General features: G+C 44.7%; 1 protein-coding gene across 1 annotated transcript in view; it reads right to left on the minus strand.

Annotated features, from left to right (window-relative positions):
• LOC144495491 (dual specificity calcium/calmodulin-dependent 3',5'-cyclic nucleotide phosphodiesterase 1A-like) overlaps positions 1 to 26,324 on the minus strand; it is a 754,486-nt gene extending 728,162 nt beyond the window's left edge. The window contains exon 1 of the mRNA XM_078215508.1: positions 26,240 to 26,324. Within this exon, the coding sequence (XP_078071634.1) occupies positions 26,240 to 26,324 (85 nt within the window). The remainder of the gene's footprint in view (positions 1 to 26,239) is intronic.
• Between the last annotated feature and the right edge of the window lie 227 nt (positions 26,325 to 26,551).

Below are 26,551 nucleotides of genomic sequence, written 5' to 3' on the forward strand. Positions count from 1 at the left end.
TGCTGCCGTTTGAAGTTAACTGATTTCCTTTAAAGGCCTGGAACTGAATCGGATTTCAGGTAATGCATTTTGTTGGAGATAATTTTAGATTCAGAGAAAAAAGGAAAGACAGAGCGAGATTCCTTCCAGCTTCGTCCAGCAGCCTTTTTTCAGGTGACTCTGATGACTGCTCGCTGTCTCTGGCTTGGCAAACCTAGTTCTTAAACCTACTGTCCGGATACGCCAAGGAAGGTATTTGATTAACATATCATGCAGCCAGTTTAGAAAACAAGTAATCACAGATTTTGATCTTTCTTCTCCAAAATTTGTGACACATTTCAAATAGCAAATTGGGCTATTTCATCAACCACATTGTCGGGCATTGTCGGGCAATACAGCAGGATATAAATAGGCTGGAAAATTGGGCAGAGAGGTGGCAGATGGAGTTTAATCCGGATAAATGCGAAGTGATGCATTTTGGAAGAAATAATGTAGGGAGGAGTTATACAATAAATGGCAGAGTCATCAGGAGTATAGAAACACAGAGGGACCTAGGTGTGCAAGTCCACAAATCCTTGAAGGTGGCAACACAGGTGGAGAAGGTGGTGAAGAAGGCATATGGTATGCTTGCCTTTATAGGACGGGGTATAGAGTATAAAAGCTGGAGTCTGATGATGCAGCTGTATAGAACGCTGGTTAGGCCACATTTGGAGTACTGCGTCCAGTTCTGGTCGCCGCACTACCAGAAGGACGTGGAGGCTTTAGAGAGAGTGCAGAGAAGGTTTACCAGGATGTTGCCTGGTATGGAGGGTCTTAGCTATGAGGAGAGATTGCGTAGACTGGGGTTGTTCTCCTTGGAAAGACGGAGAATGAGGGGAGATCTAATAGAGGTGTACAAGATTATGAAGGGTATAGATAGGGTGAAGAGTGGGAAGCTTTTTCCCAGGTCGGAGGTGACGATCACGAGGGGTCACGGGCTCAAGCTGAGTGGGGCGAAGTATAACTCAGATATCAGAGGGACGTTTTTTACACAGAGGGTGGTGGGGGCCTGGAATGCGCTGCCAAGTAGGGTGGTGGAGGCAGGCACGCTGACATCGTTTAAGACTTACCTGGATAGTCACATGAGCAGCCTGGGAATGGAGGGATACAAACGATTGGTCTAGTTGGACCAAGGAGCGGCACAGGCTTGGAGGGCCGAAGGGCCTGTTTCCTGTGCTGTACTGTTCTTTGTTCTTTGTTCACAGGGGGTTTCGAGCATCTATTGGGCTCCAACTGGCTGGTTAGCAGTTTCCATTGTCTTGACAGAATTACAGTTGATTTAAAGTCCAGCACTTAGGTTTCTAACACCTTCCTTTCAAAAGTCCCTGTTTAAAGTGGACCTTGACATCTCAGTTGTGTAATTTTATGCATCATTTCAGAGCAGACCTGCAGTGCACTCTATATCAGAATTTCCCAGCAAACGAGTCACTTACAATACTAGACATTCGGTGGTAGCCATCTTTAGTCAGTGTCTTTTCTTGTACTTTGCTTTAAAAAGTCATGTTAAACAGTTCAATGTGCATATAGAAACATAGAAACATAGAAACCCTACAGTGCAGAAGGAGGCCATTCGGCCCATCGAGTCTGCACCGACCACAACCCCACCCAGGCCCTACCCCCACATATTTACCCGCTAATTCCTCTAACCTACGCATGTCAGGGGCAATTTTGACCTGGCCAATCAACCTAACCCGCACATCTTTGGACTGTGGGAGGAAACCGGAGCACCCGGAGGAAACCCACGCAGACACGAGGAGAATGTGCAAACTCCACACAGACAGTGACCCGAGCCGGGAATCGAACCCGGGACCCTGGAGCTGTGAAGCAGCAGTGCTAACCACTGTGCTATCGTGCCGCATTATAGGTAGCTGTCACTCAGTTATAATTTCTCATCGTTGTTGTGACAAGGGGAAAATAGTTCAGTCCAATTTTCAATTCTAAAATTATCCTCTATAATGCAGCCCATAATATATATCTGTTAAATTTATAAGCAAAAATAAAATTAGAGAAAATATCAATCTGAGATCAGCAAGATCAAATTAGTGATGGAAACCAGGCAAATGCCCGCTTAAATACCCCTCCCTATAATTGGACAGCAACTTCTAAACTCGGCCCTGACCACCTCAAAGGACAAGGGCAACAGGTACATAGGAACAAGTTTCCCTCCAAATCATACACCATCCTGACTTGGAAATATTGTCATTCTAAAGGAAATCATAACTGACTAAATTATTCAAGTTCTTCGAGGAAGTATCAAGCATGGTGGACAAAAAGGGACCTATAGAGATGCTGTACTTGGATTTCCAAAAGACATCTGATGAAGTACATCATCAAAGGTGGCACACAAAATAAGAGCTCATGGCAGGAGGATAACATATTAGCATGGATAGAGGATTAGTTAGCTACCAAGAAGCAGGAGGCAGGAATAAACGGTCACTTCCAGGTTGGCAAGTTGTTAATACTGGAGTGCTACAGAGGTCGGTACTGAGGGAAAAACCATTTACAATCTATATCAATGACTTAGATGAATGGGCTAATTATATGGTAGCTAAATTTGCTGATGACACAAATATGGGCAGGAGAGTAAGTTGTCAAGAATCACTCTATTTTTATAGAGCAGAAGGAGGCTATTTGACCCATCGAGTCTACTTAGTCCCACTTCCCTCCCTTATCCTTGCACATTCTTTCTTTTCAGCTAGCAATCCAATACCCATTCTAACACTTCTATCGAATCTGCTTCCACCACCCTCTCGGGAAGTTCTTTCCAGGCTCCAACCACCCTTTGGATGAAATAAAATCCTCATATCACTGCTACTCCTTTTGCCCTTTATTTTGAATCTGTGCCTTCTAGTTCTTGATGTACTGTTGAGGGGGAACAGTTTTTCACTATTTACCCTGTCCATACCCCTCAGGATCTAATTTCCAACACATAACATTCTAAGTTTTGTAAAATAAAGTGTGTCTTTAAAATTGGTTATATTTATTTATTTAATGAATGCAGTCCCTAAGTCCTTTTGTGTTGAGTGTAGATAGGCGTCAGCTGAAGTCTGTGGATTTGGCACTCTTCTATGATATGTTGCATAGTTTGCTCTCTCCTACAGGCACATAGAGGGCTTGCACTGATGCTCCATCTGTGGAGGTTGACCAAGCAGAGGCCGTGGCTGGTCCTGAACTCTTGAAGATGGACCATTCTTTCCTTGAAAGGTTGAAATCAGGCAGTTGTTGGGTTAGGTTTATTGATGGTCATGTCTAAAGATTCCCATTCATTTGTCCTGGTGGAATTTGTCCACGGGAGCAATGGATCAGTGTTCATGCCGCACACCCTACCAATACCCAGGTTTGCCGAGGGAAGCTAATGATCCTACCAGCAGACTAAATTCCAAAGGAAGCTTCATGAGAAGAGTCCTCCTAGTCAAAGTCCCAAAGCCGAAAGGAATTGGTTATAAAGAGGACGTTCAAGTTTACAAAGATATTTAAATAGATTCAATGGGTGAGCAAAAATTTGGAAGTGGAAGAATAATGTGTAAAACAATGAACTTGTCCGCTTTGACAAGAAAAGTAGTAGAATATTTAAATGACAGAACCCTGTGGTATAGAGGGATCTGGTGACCTGGTACATGCGTCACATAAAGATGGTATGAAAGTACAGCAAGTGATTAGGAAGGCAAGTGGAATGTTGGCATTTGTTGCAAGGAGAAGTGAGTATAAAAGTAGGGAAGTGTTGCTGGAGCTGTACACAGTTAGGGTGCATCTCAAGTACTGTTTACCTTGTTGGTCTCCTTACTTAAGAAAGGATATAATTAGAGAGCAAATTCACTCAAATGATTCCCGGGATCAAGGAGGTATTTTATGAGGAAATGGAGGAGGCTCTATACTCAATGAAGTTTAGAAGAATGAGGAGTGATTTTACAGAAACATATAAGAGCCTGAGGGAACATGACATGGTGGATGTTGAGAGGATGTTTCCCCTAGTGGGGAGTCTAGACTTAGGAATACTCTAAAAATTAGCAGTCTCATATTTCAGATGGAGATTAGGAGAATTGTTTTTTCTCAGGCCATCATTGCCCGTGGAATTCACTTCCTGAGAGTGCAGTGGAGGCTGGGTCATTGAGTATATCCAAGGCTGAGTGCGAAGATTTTTAGAACATAGAACAGTACAGCACAGAACAGGCCCTTCGGCCCACGATGTTGTGCCGAGCTTTGTCTGAAACTCAAATCAAGCTATTTCCTCCCTATCATCCCAAAGTACTCCATGTGCCTATCCAATAGCTTCTTAAATGTTCCTAAAGTTTCTGACTCCACTATCCCTGCAGGCAGTCCATTCCACACCCCAACCACTCTCTGAGTAAAAAACCTACCTGGGACATCCTTCCTATATCTCCCACCATGAACCCTATAGTTATGCCCCCTAGTTACCACTCCATTCACCCGAGGAAATAGTCTTTGAACGTTCACTCTATCTATCCCCCTCATCATCTTATAAACCTCTATCAAGTCTCCTCTCAACCTCCTCCGCTCCAAAGAGAAAAACCCAAGTTCCCTCAACCTTTCCTCATAAGACCTACCCTCCAAACCAGGCAGCATCCTGGTAAATCTCCTTTACACTCTTTCCAGTGTCTCCACATCCTGTGAGGTGACCAGAACAGCACACAATATTCCAAACGTGGTCTCACCAAGGTCCTGTACAGTTGCAGCATAACCCCACGGCTCTTAAACTCAAACACCGTTAATGAACGCCAACACACTATAGGCCTTCTTCACGGCTCTATCCACTTGAGTGGCAACCTTCAGAGATCTATGGATATGAACCCCAAGATCTCTCTGTTCCTCCACATTCTTCAGAACCCTACCTTTGACCCTGTAATCCACATTTAAATTTGTCCTACCAAAATGAATCACCTCGCATTTGTCAGGGTTAAACTCCATTTGCCATTTTTCAGCCCAGCTCTGCATCCTATCTATATCTCTTTGCAGCCTACAACAACCCTCCACCTCATCCACTACTCCACCAATCTTGGTGTCATCAGCAAATTTACTGATCCACCCTTCAGCCCCCTCCTCCAAGTCATTTATAAAAATGACAAATAGCAGAGGACCAAGCGCTGATTCCTGTGGCACTCCGCTGGTAACCGGTTTCCAGTCCGAAAATTTTCCATCCACCACCACCCTCTGTCTTCTGTTAGATAGCCAGTTACCTATCCAATCGGCCAAACTTCCCTCTATCCCACACACCGTTACTTTCTTCATAAGCCGACCATGGGGGACTTTATCAAACGTCTTACTAAAATCCATGTATATGACATCATCTGCACTACCTTCATCTACATACTTAGTTACCTCCTCAAAAAATTCTATCAAATTTGTGAGGCAAGACTTGCCCTTCACAAATCCGTGCTGACTATCCCGGATTAAGCTGCATCTTTCTAAATGATCGTAAATCCTATCCCTGAGGACCTTTTCCATCAACTTACCGACCACCGAAGTAAGACTAACCGGCCTATAATTACCAGGGTCATTTCTATTCCCTTTCTTAAACAGAGGAACCACATTCGCCACTCTCCAGTCGTCTGGCACCACTCCCGTGGACAGTGAGGACGCAAAGATCAATGCCAAAGGCTCTGCTATCTCATCCCTTGCCTCCCAAAGACTCCTAGGATATATTTCATCAGGCCCAGGGGACTTATCAACTTTCAGTTTATTCAAAATTGCTAGTACATCTTCCCTCCGAACATCTACTTCCTCCAGCCTATCAGCCTGTGACACCCCCTCTTCCTCAAAAACATGGCCCCTCTCCTTGGTGAACACCGAAGAAAAGTATTCATTCATCACCTCTCCTATCTCTTCTGACTCCATGCACAAATTCTCACTGCCGTCCTTGACCGGCCCCAACCTCACCCTGGTTATTCTTTTATTCCTCACTAATTTTTGTTCAACAAGGGAGTCAACATATGGGGGCAGAAAGGAAGGTGGAATTGAGGTTACGTCAAATCAGCCATGTTCTTATCAAATGGAGGAATAGACCCGAGGGCCAGAGTGGCCTACTCCTAATTTTTCTGTTCTTGTGTCAAGCCTGCTCCACAATTTAACATGATCGTGACTGATCTTGGACTTTGATTCCACATTTTAAAAATTCATTTATGGGATGTGGGCATTGCTGGCTAGGCCAGCATTAATTGCCCATCCCTAGTTGTCTGTCAGAATGGTGGTTGTGACCTGCTTCTTGAACACTGGGTTTCTGAGATGTATGTACACCCACAGTATTGTTAGGGAGGGTATTCCACGATTTTGGCCCAACAACAGTGAAGGAACAAGTCAGGATTTCCAAGTCAGGATGGTGAGTGACTTGGAGGGGAACCTCCATGTGGTGATGATCCCAGGAACCTACTGCTCATCCTTCTAGATGAAGAGCAAAGAAAAGTATGGCACAGGAACAGGCCCTTGGGCCCTCCAAGCCTGTGCCGATCATGATGCCCTAACTAAACTTTTAAAAAAAACCTTCTGCCCTTACTCGATCCGTATCCCTCTATTCTCTCCCTATTCATGTACCCATCCAGATGCCTCTTAAACGTTGTGAATATGACAGCTTCCACCACCTCCTCTGGCAGCGTGTTCCCTTAAACTTTCCCCCTCTCATCTTGAACCTGTGCCCCTTTGTAATTGACACTTCCAACCTGGGAAAAAGCCTCTGACTATCCACCCTGTCTATGCCCCTCATAATTTTGTAAACCTCTATCAGGTCTCCTCTCAGCCTCCGTCTTGCCAGTGAAAACAATCCTAGTTTATTCAACCTCTCCTCATAGTCAACACCCTCAAGACCAGGCAACATCCTGGTGAACCTTCCTTGCACTCTCTCCAAAGCTTCCACGTCCTTCTGATGGTGTGGTGACCAGAACTGCATGCAATACTCCAAATGCGGTCTCACCAAGGTTTTATATAGCTGCAACATGATTTCCCAACTCTTGTACTCAATGCCTCAGCTGATGAAGGCAAGCATACCATATGCCTTAATCACCTTGGCCACCTGAATTGCCACTTTTAGGGAACTGTGGTCCTGCATGCCCAGATCCCTCTGTATGTTAATGTTCCTAAGGGTTCTGCCATTTACATTTAGATGGTAGCGGTCATGGGTTTGGAAGGTGCTGCCTGAGGAACTTTGGTGAATTCTTGTGTCGTGCATATGGTACACACAGCTGCCATTGTTTGTTGGTGGATGAGTGATTGAATATTTGTGGAAGGGGTAGCAATCAAATGGGCGACTTTGTCCTGGATGTTGTCAAGTTTTTTGAGTGCTGTTGGAGCAGCACTCAGCCAGGTAAGTAGAGAGTATTTCATTGCACTCCTGACTTGTACCTTGTGGATAGTGAACATGCTTTGGAGAGTCAGGAGGTGAGTTACTTGCCACAGGATTCCTATCCTTTAATCTGCTCTGGTAGCTAAAGTATTTATATGGCTGGTTCAGTTCAGTTTCTGGCCAATTTGAACATGGACTGTTTCAGTATTTGAGTAGTCACGAATAGTGCTGAACATTGTGCAATCATCAGCATCCCCACTTCTGACCTTATGATGGAATGAAGGTCATTAATGAAACAACTGAAGATGGCTGGGCCTAGGACACTACCCCAAGGAACTCTTGCAGTGGTGTCCTGGAGCTGAGATGATTGACCTCCAACAACCACAGCCATCTTCCTTTGTGCAAGATATGACAGTGGAGAGGTTTCCCTCAATTCCCATTGATTTCAGTTTTGCTAGGTCTCATTGATGCCATACTTTGTCAAGTACAGTCTTAATATCACTCACCCGTCCATTCTTTATTTATCTTCATTTTCTAATGGACAAATCGCTGTCTATCCCAGTCATAAATATATTCAGTGAAGGAATATCCAAAACGCTCTGGTGTAGAGAATTCCAAAGCTTCCCAACCCTTTGAGTGAAGAAGTTTTTCCTCATCTAGTCCTAAATACATGGCCCTATATCATAAAAGTGTGTTCTCTTCTTCTAGATTTCCCAGCCAGGGGCTTTCTCTACTGCTTTCTCCAGTGAAATGTTTTGTTTCAAAAACCAGTTTCTTTTGATTGTTGGAGTTTTTGATCCCACAAGCCAAATGATCCCTTAATATGTCTCCCAACAAGGGCTTGAACTCACATTGCTCAGGCAGCTGTCGAGGTCTGTCCACAAAGCCATTTCTCCTGGCTCTCTAACTGCAGTATGAAATTTATATCTTTGCATCATTACAGAAGGTCTGGGGTTATAAAGTTTATTAAAGTTTATTTGTTAATCACAAGTAGGCTTACTGCAATGAAGTTACTGTGAAAATCCCCTGGTCGTCACACTCCGGCGCATGTTCGGGGACACTGAAGGAGAATTTAGCATGGCTAATGCACCTAATCAGCACATCTTTTGGACTGTGGGAGGAAACCGGAGCACCCGGAGAAAACCCCCGCAGACATGGGAAGAATGTGCAGACTCCACAATTCAGTGACCCAAGCCAGGAATCGAACCCAGGTCCCTGGCGCTGTGAGGCAGCAGTGCGAACCACTGTGCCACCGTGCCCCCCAATTTGATCCTTAACCAAATTGACTAACTGGTCGAAGGTTTTTATGTCCGAAGCTTCGGATGCTGTCAAACTCCTCTGTGGGCCGCAGTGAGCAGTATCACAGTTTGTTTCTCCTCAGCTATTTTGGTTGCCATGAAGAAATACCGCAGCCTCTCAATATACTGCCCCCAACTCTTGATCTGGGGGTCAACTGGTTCTATCTTCCCAAATAATGGCATCCTCAGACGGAGTCTTTACCTTTTCTACACTTCGACCTTGAGTGATCACTTTTTTTCGCTTTCCAACTCTGCACTGCAGGCTTTCAATGACTGATCCAGTTTTTCCTCATTGCCTCGATGCAAATCAATGTGGCAAATAAGTAACTAAAAGCATTTATTGATAAGAATAACTAAATACACGGAGGGTTCAACAGTTCAACTAAAACAGATTTACTCCAAACAACGCCCTGACTCCAACTGAAGCTCTCCAGACCTGGGACTACTTGCCCTCATTCCCGATTGATCCACTGTCATGCACTCACACTTCATTGGCTCTAGCCCACAATGGGTAATCCCTTAAAGGGACCATGCTCCCACCAATATGATAAGAAACTTCTATGCCCAAAGAATGGTAATAATATGGAAGAGAGTGTTTGAAGCAGATACAGATGCATTTTAAGGACAAACTGAACAAGTATTTGAAGGAGAGGGGATAGATGGTTTTCATGATAGATTTAAATGAGGAAAGGTGGGAGGAGGCACAAGTGGAACCATGGATCAATATGACTGAATGAGTTGCCATATCTCTACTGTAATCTTACCTCATCTTATGTAAAACAGCAGAATGTAGCCATTGTTGCATACCATAGCAAGACATGAAATAATTGGTTTCCAAACTATTGCTGTTTACCTTGGTATCTGATGCGCGATAAATCACATGGGAGGCAGGATGTACCCGGGAAATAAAGGCTTTTATTGCCAACAATAATGGAGCTACTATATACAATATACGATCCCAGACTAAAGGGTCACCAGGCAGAGCAGTGACCTTTAGACCTCTCCCAGGAGGCGGAGCCAACTGGGGTGTACCATAGGACTATATTAACAGGTAGAACAGCCCAACCCTAACCCCAACAGTAACATATCTACAGACTCATAGTGCTGGCCAGACCATGGCGGTAACCAACAATGGTTCACCACAGTATCTATAATAGTAATTATAATATCGCACCTACATGAAGTGAATGTGACAAAATACGATCTCATCATGCAAAATTAATTCAGTGTCAAATTTGATGCATAAATTCATAAACAGTAAAATGCTTGCTTTAATTGCTTTCTCACACATGTGAAAGTATGCCAATCTCTTTCTCATATTGTATCCATCAAGAAGGAAGTATCCAAAAGGTAAACCTTTTAGAAATTTTCAACTTTACACACAGACTGCAATTAAACTAAATGACAAAAATCTCACTTTTTTCCTGCAGCACCAGTTTCACTGAGATAGGCTGTGGAGTATCTGCTACAATAATCAATGAGGTCCAAAAATGGACAAAAGGATGGCAAAATGTTATTAACTGCTGCTCCTGATGCAAGCACCATACAGACTTGGTACTGCCTGCTCAGGACCATGGTTACAGTATGCAGTATACAGTGTAACTGAATGGCTGTATACATGGGGGCTAGCACCACTTAAGGCCAATATTTAAAGCCAACTTGTAATTCTGAAATGGGACGTGCATTCAGACCACTGCAGATAGTCAGAACTTGGCTGGAAAAGTATCTCCGAATAGGAAGAACAGTAAAAATTGGCACCACAGGGCAGACTGCATGCTCCAGGCTTCTGTAACACAGAACTGGAAGTCTTGTGCATGAATTAGATAGGGTTAAAGCTATTTTATTGACAGGAGGCCTTTCAAACACAAATTAATCTGAGCAAATGGCCATCATAGACAATGCCAACAGTGTCATCCTGCAGTGCCACAAGGAGTTGAATGATTACACGTGAGTGGTCAAGGTCAATGAATACATCTTCAAATGCTATGGGCTGGATTTTGCTCTCCCCTGCCAGTGGATTTGAAGTGAATTTGAAGGCAGGGATAGTCATGTAAAATCCATTTCCTTTCCCCTGCCCCCTCCACAACTTTACATGTGACCAAGATAAGTGGGCAGGCCTCCAGAACTTGAACCACTTGAGGCCCTTACATGACCAATTAACTGCCGTTTGGAATTCCACCCAACCATAGTCATTCCACTCCTTCACCCTCACCCCCTTGTTTGTCTATCCTGGCTCTCTCTCCTCATCAGAGCCTGCCAGTCTGGCCCTCTCCAGAAATTGCCTTGCTTCTGGCTATTGGGCTTGAATTTTCCAGATGGAAGGATCTCTGTTATGTACTTTGCAAGGCAGTGCATTATGCGATTGTGGATCTATGTTTTCTTGTTAGTTTGATTGCTGAAACAATGAAGGACAGTTAAAATGTCAATCACCTCCTGTGTCTACATGTGTCCTCAAAGCATATCAGGACCAAAAACATAACCGGTTTGAGCCCCACCATCCAGAGTGTTGGAGGGGACCATATCCTCACCAACTCTGAAAGGCTTGTTATTATTTTATGCTCTTATGAAAATTGATTGTTAGCTGGTGGGACTTCTGTCCTCACTTGGGAGGAAATCCCGCCCTGGATTGACTGACAGCTCGTCAGACTATTCAGACACAACATTGTAATGGCTGGAAGAGATACTGCAACACCGTGCCAGGGACTAAGCACAAGGACCCAGTGTGAAGGTAAGGGACAGGATTCCTATTACGTCACTACCGTAACTGACTTCATTAGTAAGTGTGTAGAAAACTGTGCACCAAAGAATCAAATCCAAATGTTTCCCAACCAGAAACCATGGATGAACACTGCCTGTTGAAGTTCAGGTCTGAGGCATTCAAGTCAGGTGACCCTGACCTATACAAGAAAGTAAAAAGTTTAACAACACCAGGTTAAAGTCCAACAGGTTTATTTGGTAGCAAAAGCCACACAAGCTTTCGGAGCTCTTAGCCCCTTCTTCAGGTGAGTGGGAATTCTGTTCACAAACAGAGCTTATAAAGACACAGACTCAATTTACATGAATAATGGTTGGAATGCGAATACTTACAACTAATCAAGTCTTTAAGAAACGAAACAATGTGAGTGGAGAGAGCATCAAGACAGGCTAAAAAGATGTGTATTGTCTCCAGACAAGACAGCCAGTGAAACTCTGCAGGTCCACGCAACTGTGGGAGTTACAAATAGTGTGACATGAACCCAATATCCCGGTTGAGGCTGTCCTCGTGTGTGCGGAACTTGGCTATCAGTTTCTGCTCAGCGACTCTGCGCTGTCGTGTGTCGCGAAGGCCGCCTTGGAGAACGCTTACCCGAATATCAGAGGCCGAATGCCCGTGACCGCTGAAGTGCTCCCCAACAGGAAGAGAACAGTCTTGCCTGGTGATTGTCGAGCGGTGTTCATTCATCCGTTGTCACAGCGTCTGCATAGTTTCCCCAATGTACCATGCCTCGGGACATCCTTTCTTGCAGCGTATCAGGTAGACAACGTTGGCCGAATTGCAAGAGTATGTACCGTGTACCTGGTGGATGGTGTTCTCACGTGAGATGATGGCATCTGTGTCGATGATCCGGCACGTCTTGCAGAGGTTGCTGTGGCAGGGTTGTGTGGTGTCATGGTCACTGTTCTCCTGAAGGCTGGGTAGTTTGCTATGGACAATGGTCTGTTTGAGGTTGTGCGGTTGTTTGAAGGCAAGAAGTGGGGGTGTGGGGATGGCCTTGGCGAGATGTTCGTCTTCATCAATGACATGTTGAAGGCTCCGGAGGAGATGCCGTAGCTTCTCCGCTCCGGGGAAGTACTGGACAACGAAGGGTACTCTGTCCACTGTGTCCCGTGTTTGTCTTCTGAGGAGGTCGGTGCGGTTTTTCGCTGTGGCGCGTTGGAACTGTTGATCAATGAGTCTAGCGCCATATCCTGTTCTTATGAGGGCATCTTTCAGCGTCTGGAGGTGTCTGTTGCGATCCTCCTCATCCGAGCAGATCCTGTGTATACGGAGGGCTTGTCCGTAGGGGATGGCTTCTTTAACGTGTTTAGGGTGGAAGCTGGAGAAGTGGAGCATCGTGAGGTTATCCGTGGGCTTGCGGTACAGTGAGGTGCTGAGGTGACCGTCCTTAATGGAGATGCGTGTGTCCAAGAATGCAACCGATTCCGGAGAGTAGTCTATGGTGAGCCTGATGGTGGGATGGAACTTGTTGATGTCATCATAGAGTTGTTTCAACAACTCTATGATGTTGTTTCAAGTTGAAACAACTCTATGATGTTGTTTCAAGTTGAAACAACTCTATGATGACATCAACAAGTTCCATCCCACCATCAGGCTCACCATAGACTACTCTCCGGAATCAGTTGCATTCTTGGACACACGCATCTCCATTAAGGACGGTCACCTCAGCACCTCACTGTACCGCAAGCCCACGGATAACCTCACGATGCTCCACTTCTCCAGCTTCCACCCTAAACACGTTAAAGAAGCCATCCCCTACGGACAAGCCCTCCGTATACACAGGATCTGCTCGGATGAGGAGGATCGCAACAGACACCTCCAGACGCTGAAAGATGCCCTCATAAGAACAGGATATGGCGCTAGACTCATTGATCAACAGTTCCAACGCGCCACAGCGAAAAACCGCACCGATCTCCTCAGAAGACAAACACGGGACACAGTGGACAGAGTACCCTTCGTTGTCCAGTACTTCCCCGGAGCGGAGAAGCTACGGCATCTCCTCCGGAGCCTTCAACATGTCATTGATGAAGACGAACATCTCGCCAAGGCCATCCCCACACCCCCACTTCTTGCCTTCAAACAACCGCACAACCTCAAACAGACCATTGTCCGCAGCAAACTACCCAGCCTTCAGGAGAACAGTGACCATGACACCACACAACCTTGCCACAGCAACCTCTGCAAGACGTGCCGGATCATCGACACAGATGCCATCATCTCACGTGAGAACACCATCCACCAGGTACACGGTACATACTCTTGCAATTCGGCCAACGTTGTCTACCTGATACGCTGCAAGAAAGGATGTCCCGAGGCATGGTACATTGGGGAAACTATGCAGACGCTGCGACAACGGATGAATGAACACCGCTCGACAATCACCAGGCAAGACTGTTCTCTTCCTGTTGGGGAGCACTTCAGCGGTCACGGGCATTCGGCCTCTGATATTCGGGTAAGCGTTCTCCAAGGCGGCCTTCGCGACACACGACAGCGCAGAGTCGCTGAGCAGAAACTGATAGCCAAGTTCCGCACACACGAGGACGGCCTCAACCGGGATATTGGGTTCATGTCACACTATTTGTAACTCCCACAGTTGGGTGGACCTGCAGAGTTTCACTGGCTGTCTTGTCTGGAGACAATACACATCTTTTTAGCCTGTCTTGATGCTCTCTCCACTCACATTGTTTCGTTTCTTAAAGACTTGATTAGTTGTAAGTATTCGCATTCCAACCATTATTCATGTAAATTGAGTCTGTGTCTTTATAAGCTCTGTTTGTGAACAGAATTCCCACTCACCTGAAGAAGGGGCTAAGAGCTCCGAAAGCTTGTGTGGCTTTTGCTACCAAATAAACCTGTTGGACTTTAACCTGGTGTTGTTAAACTTCTTACTGTGTTTACCCCAGTCCAACGCCGGCATCTCCACATCATGACTATACAAGAAAGCCAGATATGATCAAAGGAGATCCATCAAAGATGCCAAAAGACACTACTGGACCAAGCTAGGGTCCCAGGCGAGCCACATGGACCTTCGCCAACTATGGCAAGGTCTGCAATAAAACAAGCTACAAGATAAAGGCATGGAAAATCGCTGGCACCAACGCACCTCTCCCTGATGAGCTCAATGCATTCTATGTCCGTTTTGAGCAAGAGGTCAGCAAGAGCACGCCCTCCATCTCGGAAGCCTCGGATGAACCGACATCCAAGATCACCATTGCAGATGTCAGAGCAGCCTTCTTGAAGGTCAACCCATGGAAAGTGACTCACCTGGCTGGGGTACCCAGATGAGCACTCAGATCCTGAGCAGACCAGCTGGCGGAGGTATTCACAGCCATCTTCAACCTCTCTTTACAACAGTCTGAGGTCCCTATCTGCTTCAAGAAGATAACCATTATCCTGGTACCAAAGAAAAGCCAAGTAGCATGCCTTAATGACTAAATGAATATGGGCAGGTATGTGCTATTATGACTGCTGCCCCACCTTTCTCCACCCTATTCCAAAAGATTTTTTTGCTTCTTTGTTGATCTCCTCAGTCTGAAAGACAACCCTTGACTGCAACCAGACTACTTACAGAGCAAAGAACAACAGCAAGAGTAGCAAACCCTTGCTGTGTGCTGATAAAGATAAATTTCAAAAGCAAGCAAAGCACTACTACTGTCGTGACAGAATTAATGAGGCAGAAAATAACAAGACTCAAGAACCACAAATATATTGTTGACTCTTTCAAAAGCAAAACACGGGATGCTGGGAATCTGAAATAAACAAACAAAATTCTGGATTTCACAGTAAGTCTGGCAGCATCTGTCAAGAGAGAAGTAGAGTTAAAGTTTCAGGCTCTTAAACACCCATTGAAATAGCCTAGTAACCCATTCTGTTGTATCAAACTAGCAGAGAAAATTTTAATAGGCACTTTCTTCCTAACAACATTCTGACAGTCCCTACATCACACGGACTGCAGTGGTTCAAGAAGGTAGCTCGTCACCACTTCTCCAGCAGTAATTAGGGATGGACAATAAATTATGGGTTGATGCAGATGCTCCCACCCCATGAATGCATATTAGAAAAAACATGACTGATATTCAGCGTGTATATCCTTCCAATGTGCCTGAAGATAGATGGTAAGGAATGAGAGTCAGCCATACTGCAGAATGCAGCTGAAGTACTTTACCAAGCGTAATAGTGAACCAATCCAATGGAAGTCCATGGTCACCAATGCCTTCTTAGGGTATGGTACCCGAGGAGGATAATTAGGGTTATGGTGCACTGCATGAGGTCAATATGTAATGATTGAAATCTTGGGCATCGAGGATGCAAAAAGTACAAGACCTAAATTGTAAACATTGTCAGTTTAAAACATTATTGTCATTGCACTGCTGCTATCAGTGTGATGAATTATGTCAATAAGATGGCTGGAACTCTCAGGACTTGGTTGACCTCTTGGTGAATGACAAATAGGCATTACACTATTGAATTTATAGGCCACTCAGTTAAATGAGGCAATTAACTGAAAGCTACCTGAGGATGTTTTACAATTTTACACACATAAATTCAAATTGTTGTTTGCGCTGTCGTATTTGCTAACCCACCACTAACACCCCCAACCCAGTTATTTTTCTCTCTCCCTAGCTTGTGTTTCTCTCACTTTCTCTCAACCAGTTACGTTTCTCTTTCCATCCCCTTCTTGTACCTCTCTTTCTCCCTAATTCATTTCTCTTCATAGAATCACAGACTCATACAGTGCAGAAGAGAACCTTTGGCCCAGCGAGTCTGCACCGACACATTAGAAACACCTGAACTCCCAGCTAATCCCATCAGCCAGCACTTGGCCCATAGCCCTGAATGTTACGATGTACCAAGTGCTGATCCAGGTACATTTTAAAGAATGTGAGGCAACCCGCCTCTACCACCCTCCCAGGCAGCACATTCCAGACTATCATTGCCCTCTGTGTAAAAAGGTTTTTCCTCATGTCTCCCAGAACCTCCTGCCCCTCATCTTAATCTTATGCCCCCTCAACTGACCCTTCAACTAAAGGGAACAGCTGCTCCTTATCCACTCTGTCATTGTTCTTCATCATCTTGTACACCTTGATCAGGTTGCCCCTCAGTCTTCTCTGCTCCAATGAAAATAATCCAAGCTACCCAACCTCTCTTCATAACTTAAATGTTCCATCCCAGACAGCATCCTGGTGGATCTGCTCTGCACCAGCTTCAGCGCAATCATATCCTTCTGATAATGTGACGACCAGAACTGCACACAGTACTCCAGTTGTGGCCTCACCAAAGTTCTATATAACTCCAACATGACTTCCCCTCTTTTGTAATCCATGCATTGATTGACAAAGGCAAGTATCCCATATGCCTTTTTCATACTAACATGCTATTCCGCTTTCAGCGATTTGTGGACAAACACGTCAATGTCCCTTTATTCAATAGAACTTCTTAGTGTCCTACCATTCAGGGGTGGCACGATGACACAGTGGTTAGCACTGCTGCCTCACAGCACCAGGGACCCGGGTTCAATTCCGGCCTCGGATCACTGTCTGTGTGGAGTTTGCATATTCTCTCTGTATCTGCATGGGTTTCCTCCAGGTGCTCCGGTTTCCTCCCGCAGTCCAAAGATGTGCGGTTTAGGTGGATTGGCCATGTTAAATTGACTCTTAGTGTCAGGGACTAGCAGGGTAAATATGTGGGGTTACAGGGATAGGTCCTGGGTGGGATTGGGGTCAGTGCAGACTCATTGAGCCGAATGGCCTCATCCAGCACTGTAGGGATTCTATGATTCATTCACTGAATACTTCATTAAAGAAAGAATTGCTGGAAATACACAAGAGGTCTGACCAGCGCCTGTGGCAGAGAAAACAAGTTAGTTTTCCTCGCTAAGTTTATTCCCTAACAGCACAAGGAGTTCAGAAATTCAAAGAAGGTAGCACTTACTCAAGGAGAATTAGAGATGAGCAATAAGTGCTGGCTTTGCTAGCGAAGCCATTATCCTAGGTATGAAAGCAGCAGTGCTAAGGAAACCAATTGCCCAGTCCAGTAAGCTGCTTTAAAAAAAATAGGAGACTGAGGAACCTGACTCCAGGAGCATCAAAGCTTCAAATTTAAAATTCTCTTGTGTTTGTGTTCCTTCATTGCTTCACCCTCCCTATCTGTTTACTGATCATGTCTGCTGATGACACCTCCGTAGTTGGTCGGATCTCAAACAATGATGAGATGGAGTACGGGAAAGAGATAGAGAATCTGGTGAACTGGTGCGACGGCAATAATCCCTCGCTCAATGTCAGTAAAATGAACGAGATAGTCATCGATTTCAGGAAATGTAGTGGAGGACATGCTCCTGTCTACATCAATGGGGACGAAGTAGAAGTGAGCCTAACGTCTGTAGTGGGTAAGTTGTTACACGGTATTCTGAGAGACGGGGTCGACAGACATTTAGAGAAGCAAGGACTGATTAGGGATAGTCAGCATGGCTTTGTGAGTGGAAAATCATGTCTCATGAATTCGAGTTTTTTGAAGGGGTAACCAAGCAGGTAGGTGAGGGCAGTGCAGTCGACGTTGTCTACATGGACTTTAGCAAGGCCTCTAACAGGGTACCGCATGATAGGTTGTAATAAGGTTGAATCTCATGGGATCTAGGGTGAGGGAGCCAATCAGATACAAAATTGGCTTGATGACAGAAGACAGAGGGTGGTTGTAGAAGGTTGTTTTTCAAACTGGAGGCCTGTGACCAGCAGTGTGCCTTAGGGAACGTCGACAAGGGTCGACTGTAATTTGTCATTTATATTAATGATTTGGATGAGAATTTAGGGCATGGTAGTAAGTTTGCAGAAGACACCAAGATTGGTGGCATAGTGGACAGTGAAGAAGGTTATGTAGGATTGCAATGGGACCTTGATCAATTGGACCAGTGGGCTGATGAATGGCAGATGGAGCTTAATTTAGGTAAATGCGAGGTGATGCATTTTAGTACCGGACTTACTCACGTTAATAGAACATAGAAAGAATACAGCACAAACAGGCCCTTTGGCCCACAAGTTGCGCCGGTCATGTCCCTACCTGCCTTAGCTTATATATAGGCTTATCTATAACCCTCAATCTTATTAAGTCCCATGTACTCATCCAGACGTCTCTTAAAAGACCCTATCGAGTTTGCCTCCACCACCACTGACGGCAGCCGATTCCACTCACCCACCACCCTCTGAGTGAAAAACTTACCTCTGACATCTCCTCTGTACCTACTCCCCAGCACCTTAAACCTGTGTCCTCTCGTAGCAGCCATTTCAGCCCTGGGAAAAAAGCCTCCAAGAATCCACCCGATCTATACCTCTCAACATCTTGTACACCTCTATCAGGTCACCTCTCATCCTTCGTCTCTCCAAGGAGAAAAGACTGAGCTCTCTCAGCCTATCCTCATAAGGCATGCCAACCAATCCAGGCAACATCCTTGTAAATCTTCTCTGCACCCTTTCAATCATTTCCACATCCCTCCTGTAATGAGGCGACCAGAACTGAGCACAGTACTCCAAGTGGGGTCTGACGAGGGTCTCATAAAGCTGCATCAATTTCTCCCGACTCCTAAACTCAATCCCTCGATTGATGAAGGCCAGCACACCATACGCCTTCTTAACCACCTCCTCTACCTGCAAGGCTGATTTAAGAGTCCTATGGACCCGGACCCCAAGGTCCTTCTGATCCTCTACACTGCTAAGAGTCTTACCCTTGATATTATACTCCTTCATCCCATTTGACCTGCCAAAATGGACCACTACACATTTATCCGGGTTGAAGTCCATCTGCCACTTCTCCGCCCAGTCTTGCATCCTATCTATGTCACGCTGCAGCTTCTGACATCCCTCCAACCTATCCACAACACCACCAACCTTCGTATCGTCAGCAAACTTACCAACCCATCCCTCCACTTCCTCATCCAGGTCATTTATGAAAATGACAAACAGCAAGGGTCCCAGAACAGATCCCTGGGGCACTCCACTGGTGACTGACCTCCATTCAGAAAAAGACCTGTCTGCAACCACTCTCTGCCTTCTGCAGGCAAGCCAGTTCTGAATCCACAAGGCAAAAGCCCCTTGGATCCCATGCCCTCTCACTTTCTCGAGAAGTCTTGCATGGGGGACCTTATCGAATGCCTTGCTGAAGTCCATGCAAACCACATCTACCGCTTTTCCTTCGTCAATGTGTTTAGTCACATTTTCAAAGAACTCCACCAGGCTCGTAAGGCACGATTTGCCTTGCAATTCTACTAATAGTAGGGCGTTGGGGAGAGTTACAAAACAAAGAGATCTAGGGATACAGGTTCATTGCTCCTTGAAAGTGGAGTCACAGGTGGACAGGGTGGTGAAGAAGACATTCGGCATGCTTGGTTTCATTGGTCAGAACATTGAATACAGGAGTTGGGATGTTCATTGTTGAAGTTGTACAAGACATTGGTAAGGCCACACTTGGAATACTGTGTACAGTTCTGGTCATCCTTTTATAGAAAGGATATTATTAAACTAGAAAAAGTGCAGAAAAGATATACTAGGATGCTACCAGGACTTGATGGTTTGAATTATAAGAAGAGGCTGGATAGACAGGGATTTTTTTCCCTGGACCGTAGGAGGCTTAGGGGTGATCTTATAGACATCAATATAATAATGAAGGACATAGATCAGTTAGATAGTCAATGTCTTTTCCAAAAGGTGGGGACTCTAAAACTAGAGGGCATAGGTTTAAAGTGAGAGGGGAGAGATACAAGAGGGTCCAGAGGGTCAATTCTTTTCACACAGAGGTGGTGAGTGTCTGAAATGAGCTGCCAGAGGTAGTAGTAGAGGAAGGTACAAATATTGTCTTTTAAAAAGCATTTAGACAGTTACGTGGGTAAGATTGGTGTAGAGGAATATGGGCCAAACATGGGCAATTGGGACTATCTTAATGGTAAAACCTGAGCAGCATGGTGTAAACCTCTATGACTCTATAAAATATCGCAGCAGAATTAGGCTATTTGGCCCATCAAGTCTGCTCTGCTATTCAGTAAGAAGTTTAACAACACCAGGTTAAAGTCCAACAGGTTTATTTGGTAGCAAAAGCCACACAAGCTTTCGGAGCTGCAAGCCCCTTCTTCAGGTGAGTGGGAATTCTGTTCACAAACAGAGCATATAAAGACACAAACTCAATTTACATGAATAATGGTTGGAATGCGAATACTTACAACTAATCAAGTCTTTAAGAAACAAAACAACGTGAGTGGTGAGAGCATCAAGACAGGCTAAAAAGATGTGTATTGTCTCCAGACAAGTTGTCTACCTGATACGCTGCAAGAAAGGATGTCCCGAGGCATGGTACATTGGGGAAACTATGCAGACGCTGCGGCAACGGATGAATGAACACCGCTCGACAATCACCAGGCAAGACTGTTCTCTTCCTGTTGGGGAGCACTTCAGCGGTCACGGGCATTCAGCCTCTGATATTCGGGTAAGCGTTCTCCAAGGCGGCCTTTGCGACACACGACGGCGCAGAGTCGCTGAGCAGAAACTGATAGCCAAGTTCCGCACACACGAGGACGGCCTCAACCGGGATATTGGGTTCATGTCACACTATTTGTAACCCCCACAGAGTTTCACTGGCTGTCTTGTCTGGAGACAATACACATCTTTTTAGCCTGTCTTGATGCTCTCTCCACTCACATTGTTTTGTTTCTTAAAGACTTGATTAGTTGGACTGGGGTGACCACAGTAACAAGTTTAACAACACCAGGCTAAGGTCCAACAGGTTTATTTGGTAGCAAAAGCTATGTGTGGCTTTTGCTACCAAATAAACCTGTTGGACTTTAACCTGATGTTGTTAAACTTCTTATTGTGTTTGCCCAAAGGAGGCAGACAGTGTGTATAGATGGGTCTTTTTCTAAATGGAGGTCGGTCACCAGTGGTGTGCCCCAGGGATCTGTTCTGGGACCCTTGCTGTTTGTTATTTTCATAAATGACCTGGATGAGGAAGCGGAGGGATGGGTTGGTAAGTTTGCCGATGACACGAAGGTTGGTGGGGTTGTGGATAGTCTGGAGGGATGTCAGAAGTTACAGAGGGACATAGATAGGATGCAAGACTGGGCGGACAAGTGGCAGATGGACTTCAACCCAGATAAATGCGTCGTGGTCCATTTTGGTAGGTCAAATGGCATGAAGGAGTACAATATAAAGGGAAAGACTCTTAGTAGAATCTCATAGAAACCCTACAGTGCAGAAAGAGGCCATTGGGCCCATCGAGTCTGCACCGACCACAATCCCACACAGGCCCTACCCCCATATCCCTACACATTTATCCGCTAATCCCTCTACCCTATGCATCTCAGGACACTAAGGGGCAATTTCAGCATGGCCAATCAACCTAACCCGCACATCTTTAGACTGTGGGAGGAAACCGGAGCACCCGGAGGAAACCCACGCAGAGACGAGGAGAATGTGCAAACTCCACACAGACAGTGACCCAAGCCGGGAATCGAACCCAGGTCCCTGGAGCTGTGAAGCAGCAGTGCTAACCGTTGTGCTACCGTGCCGCCCTGTACTGTACTGTAGAGGATCAGAAGGACCTTGGGGTCCGGGTCCATAGGACTCTAAAATCGGCCCCGCAGGTGGAGGAGGTGGTTAAGAAGGCGTATGGTGTGCTGGCATTTATCAATCGAGGGATTGAGTTTAGGAGTCCGGGGATAATGATGCAGCTATATAAGACCCTCGTCAGACCCCACTTGGGGTACTGTGCTCAGTTCTGGTCACCTCATTACAAGAGGGATGTGGAAATGATTGAAAGGGTGCAGAGAAGATTTACAAGGATGTTGCCTGGATTGAGTGGCATGCCTTATGAGGATAGGCTGAGGGAGCTCCGTCTTTTCTCCTTGGAGAGACGAAGGATGAGAGGAGACCTAATAGAGGTGTATAAGATGTTAAGAGGCATAGATCGGGTGGACTCTCAGAGGCTTTTTCCCAGGGTGGAAATGTCTGCTACGAGAGGACACAGGTTTAAGGTGCTGGGGAGTAGGTGCAGAGGAGATGTCAGGGGTAAGTTTTTCACTCAGAGGGTGGTGGGTGAGTGGAATCGGCTGCCGTCAGTGGTGGTGGAGGCGAACTCAATAGGGTCTTTTAAGAGACTCCTGGATGAGTACATGGAGCTTAATAGGATGAAGGGTTATAGGTAAGTCTCGAAGGTAGGGATGTGTTCAGCACAACTTGTGGGCCGAAGAGCCTGTTTGTGCTGTAGTTTTTCTATGTTTGGGGGAAAGAAGGCGTACGGTGTGTTAGCTTTTATTGGTAGAGGGATTGAGTTTCGGAGCCAGGAGGTCATGCTGCAACCGTACAAAACTCTGGTGCGGCTGCACTTGGAGTATTGCGTACAGTTCTGGTCGCCGCATTATAGGAAAGATGTGGAAGTGTTGGAAAGCGTGCAGAGGAGATTTACCAGGATGTTGCCTGGTATGGTGGGAAAATCGTATGAGGAAAGGCTGAGGGACTGGAGGTTGTTTTCGTTAGAGAGAAGGTTAAGAGGTGACTTAATAGAGGCATACAAGATGATCAGAGCATTAGATAGGGTGGATAGTGAGAGCCTTTTTCCTTGGTTGGTGATGGCTAACACGAGGGGACATAGCTTTAAAATGAGGGGTGAGAGACATAGGACAGACGTTAGAGGTAGGTTCTTTACTCAGAGAGTAGTAAGGGCGTGGAATGCCCTGCCTGCAGCAGTAGTGGACTCGTCAACATTAAGAGCATTCAAATGGTTATTGGATAAACATATGGATGATATTGGAATAGTGTAAGTTAGATGGGCTTTAGATTGGTTTCACTGGTCGGCGCAACATCGAGGGCCGACGGCCCTGTACTGTGCTGTAACGTTCTATGTTCTATATCCTAAATGCCTCCACTACTGCTTCAGCTATCTTCTTTCGAAGTCCAGGCTGCAGTCCATCTGGTCCAAGTGATTTATACACCTTCAAATTTTTCAGCTTCCCTAGCACCTTCTCCTTAGTAATGGCCACCATACTACTCCCTAACTCTCTTGAATTCTTGGTATGTTACTGGTGTCTTCTACCATGTTCCTCCAGGGAAGTCTGTGGCAGAGTGCTAACATTACTGGATTAGTAAACTGGAGACAGCCTAAAGCTCTGGGTACATGGCTTTAAATTCCCACCTGGTGGAACATTCTTTGCACTCTCTTCAAAACTTCCATGTCCTTCTGGTAGTGTGGCTACCAGAACTGCATGCAATACTCCAAATGCGGCCTAAGCTTTTATATAGTTGCAACGTAATTTGCCAATTTTTGTACTCAATACAGCGCCCAATGAAGGCAAGCATGCCATATGCCTTCTTAATCACCTTGGCTACCTGTGTTGCCACTTTTAGGGAACTGTGGACCTGAACACCCAGATCCATCTGTGTGTTAATATTCATAAGGGTTCTGCCATTTACAGTATAATTCACACCTAAATTTGATTCTCCAAAATGCATCACCTGTCTGGATTAAACTCCATCTGCCATTTCTGTGCCTAAGTCTCCAATCTATCTATATCCTGTTGTATCCTCTGACAATCCCCGGCACTATCAGCAACTCCACGAGTCTTTGTGTCATCTGCAAACTTATGAATCAGACCACCCACGTTTTCCTCCCAGATCATTTCTATGTACTACAAACAACAGAGGTCCCAGCACTGATCCCTGTGGAACACCACGAGCGAGAGATCTCAATTCTGAAAAATACACTTTCACTGCTACTCCCTGTCTTCTATGACCAAGCCAGTTCTGTATCCATCTAGCCAGCCCACCCCGAATCCCATGTGATTTTAGTTTTTGCACCAGTCTGTCACGTGGGACCTTGTCTAAAGCCTTACTAAAGTCCATATAGACTACATCCACAGCCGTTCCCTCATCAATTATCTTTGTCACCTCGTCAAAAAACTCAATCAACTTGGTGAGACATGACCTTCCCCATACAAAAACATGCTGTCTGTCACTAACTAGTCCATTTTCTTCCAAACATGCATATATCCTGTCCCTCAGTATCTTTTCCAAAAGCTTCCCCACCACTGATGTCAGGCTCACCAGTCTATAATTTCCTGGATTATCCATGCTTTCTTTCTTAAACAAGGGAACAACACTGGCTATTCTCCTGTCCTCTGAAGCCTCGCCTATGATCAAAGAGGATGTGAAGATATCTGTTATCCCAGGAAAGAATAAAGGAAAAAACTTTGCAGAAGTCTGCACTCTTCAGAATCTGACCTATCCCTGTCTCTCACTGTTGGTGACCTGCCTTGATCAGCCAACCAGGCCAAAATCATCATAAATTCCTGCCCGAAACCTTGTTTCTGCTCCATTTCTTTCTCATCCTTTAAGACTGTTTTAAAATTCTAACTTTCAAGCTTTTAGTCACCTCTTGTAATATTTATCTTGTTGTCAATTTTTGTCTGATTACATTTCAGTGAAATACCTTGGAGATATTTTCCTACATAAAGATGTGAAAGAAATGCACATTTCTTACATCCAGCTGAACTTGCAAATTAGTTCAATCTTTCATTCTAAAAAACACATTCAAGTGAGCCTAAATTCAAGATTTTTAGTATCTTCCCCAGCAAATGTGCCCACAAAGGATTTCTGTCTAATGCTAATGAGTCTACTAGGAGGCCCAACACAGCTTGTTAATAATAAATGAAGAACCCCAAGGTGTCTTGGTACCCACAGTAATGTCAATACCAGATGCCCTACATTCAGACTGTTTTCAGGATTTGATGGGTGAAGCAAGCTGTACTAATTACTCAACAAACGCGAATAATGAGAAACCCACTGAATTTCAAACTGTGAATGGGAGCTGGAACGAGTTGCTGGCAGCAGTTGAAATCATGTGACATCATGTCCTGTTTTGTTACCATGGAGACAGCAATCAGCTCACAGAACATTTTATCAGTAAGACATGGCAAACATCAGCTTTGAAATGTTCTGTAAAGTTCAGACAATCCAAAATGACCTTACCTCTCCAGTGCATTGCAGCAATTATCAATTAATGTGACTGAACAGTACACCAGTAATTCACTGGTTTTTGCTACTTTGTTTTTATAATGGGCTCTGTTATAAAAGTGCAGTGCATATTTAAGGGCAATTCAATACACAATCTAACAGGTTTGCATTATCTAATAACAAGATGTCTCATTAAAAGCAAAAAATCCCACACTAACGAGGCTTAATTAGAGTGCTTAAATATTTTTGCAAAACAGATTAAAAGATGAAAAGCAGTCAAAGTACCCGTTATTATAATTTTTCAGAATGTTATGCAAACATACTTGCATTCGTATAATGTTTTAAAACCAAGGAAAGTCGCTTTCTGCAATGGAGCGACATGTATGTAGGTGGACAGCATTATAATAGTATTAACACCCTTTTGATTTTGGTGGCAGCCTTCTGCCTCATAAAACAATGGATTATGCTATGATGGTCAGCTCTTCGTTAAACACCACCTGGTGTGATCACTGGTGTAATTAACACTTAAATGCTACTAAGAAAATGTTACATCCATTTTAGTGCAACATAGACACATCTTACTATTCCAGCTCACCATTTGCTGCAACGAGAGTTGTAAGGCTTTTTCGAACCACAAACCTATTCAAAATAGACCAAATCCCGTCAACATTAATCATCTAAATTACAAAAAATAAGGTAGAAAAAACAAAATCAGTCAATGTTCCGCCCCAAATCTTGGTTACTTTTCATATGAACTGCAAATTCTTCTAAACTATAGGAAAATAAATCTAAATCTGCATCTGTATACATTTGAAAATACATGAACACAATATAACCTGAAATACAAGTTATTTCAGCTCTCTAGTTCTTCAGTTACAGTCTATTCACTTACGTATAGTGAAACTAAATCCATCAATGTTGAAAGTAGCACTCCGACATTTTTTGAAGCCTTGTTTTCTTTTATTTGGCTCAGTCATATTCAGATTTCCGTCATCCAGATGTAACCGTGTCAGAAGTTCTGGCTCTGGAGCTTGTAATTAGCTATTGCTACAATTCTGCTTCTACCAACACTAACACCTGACCTCACATATCTCCTAATACTGGAATACAGACATCAAGCAGCATCTCCACCCCTGATGTACTCACTGAAAGGCTGGCGTACTATAGGCAGTCTAATTAATACACCTCATCGACAACCTCAATC

The sequence above is a fragment of the Mustelus asterias genome, chromosome 7, assembly GCF_964213995.1.
Source record: "Mustelus asterias chromosome 7, sMusAst1.hap1.1, whole genome shotgun sequence".
NCBI classification, from domain to species: domain Eukaryota; kingdom Metazoa; phylum Chordata; class Chondrichthyes; order Carcharhiniformes; family Triakidae; genus Mustelus; species Mustelus asterias.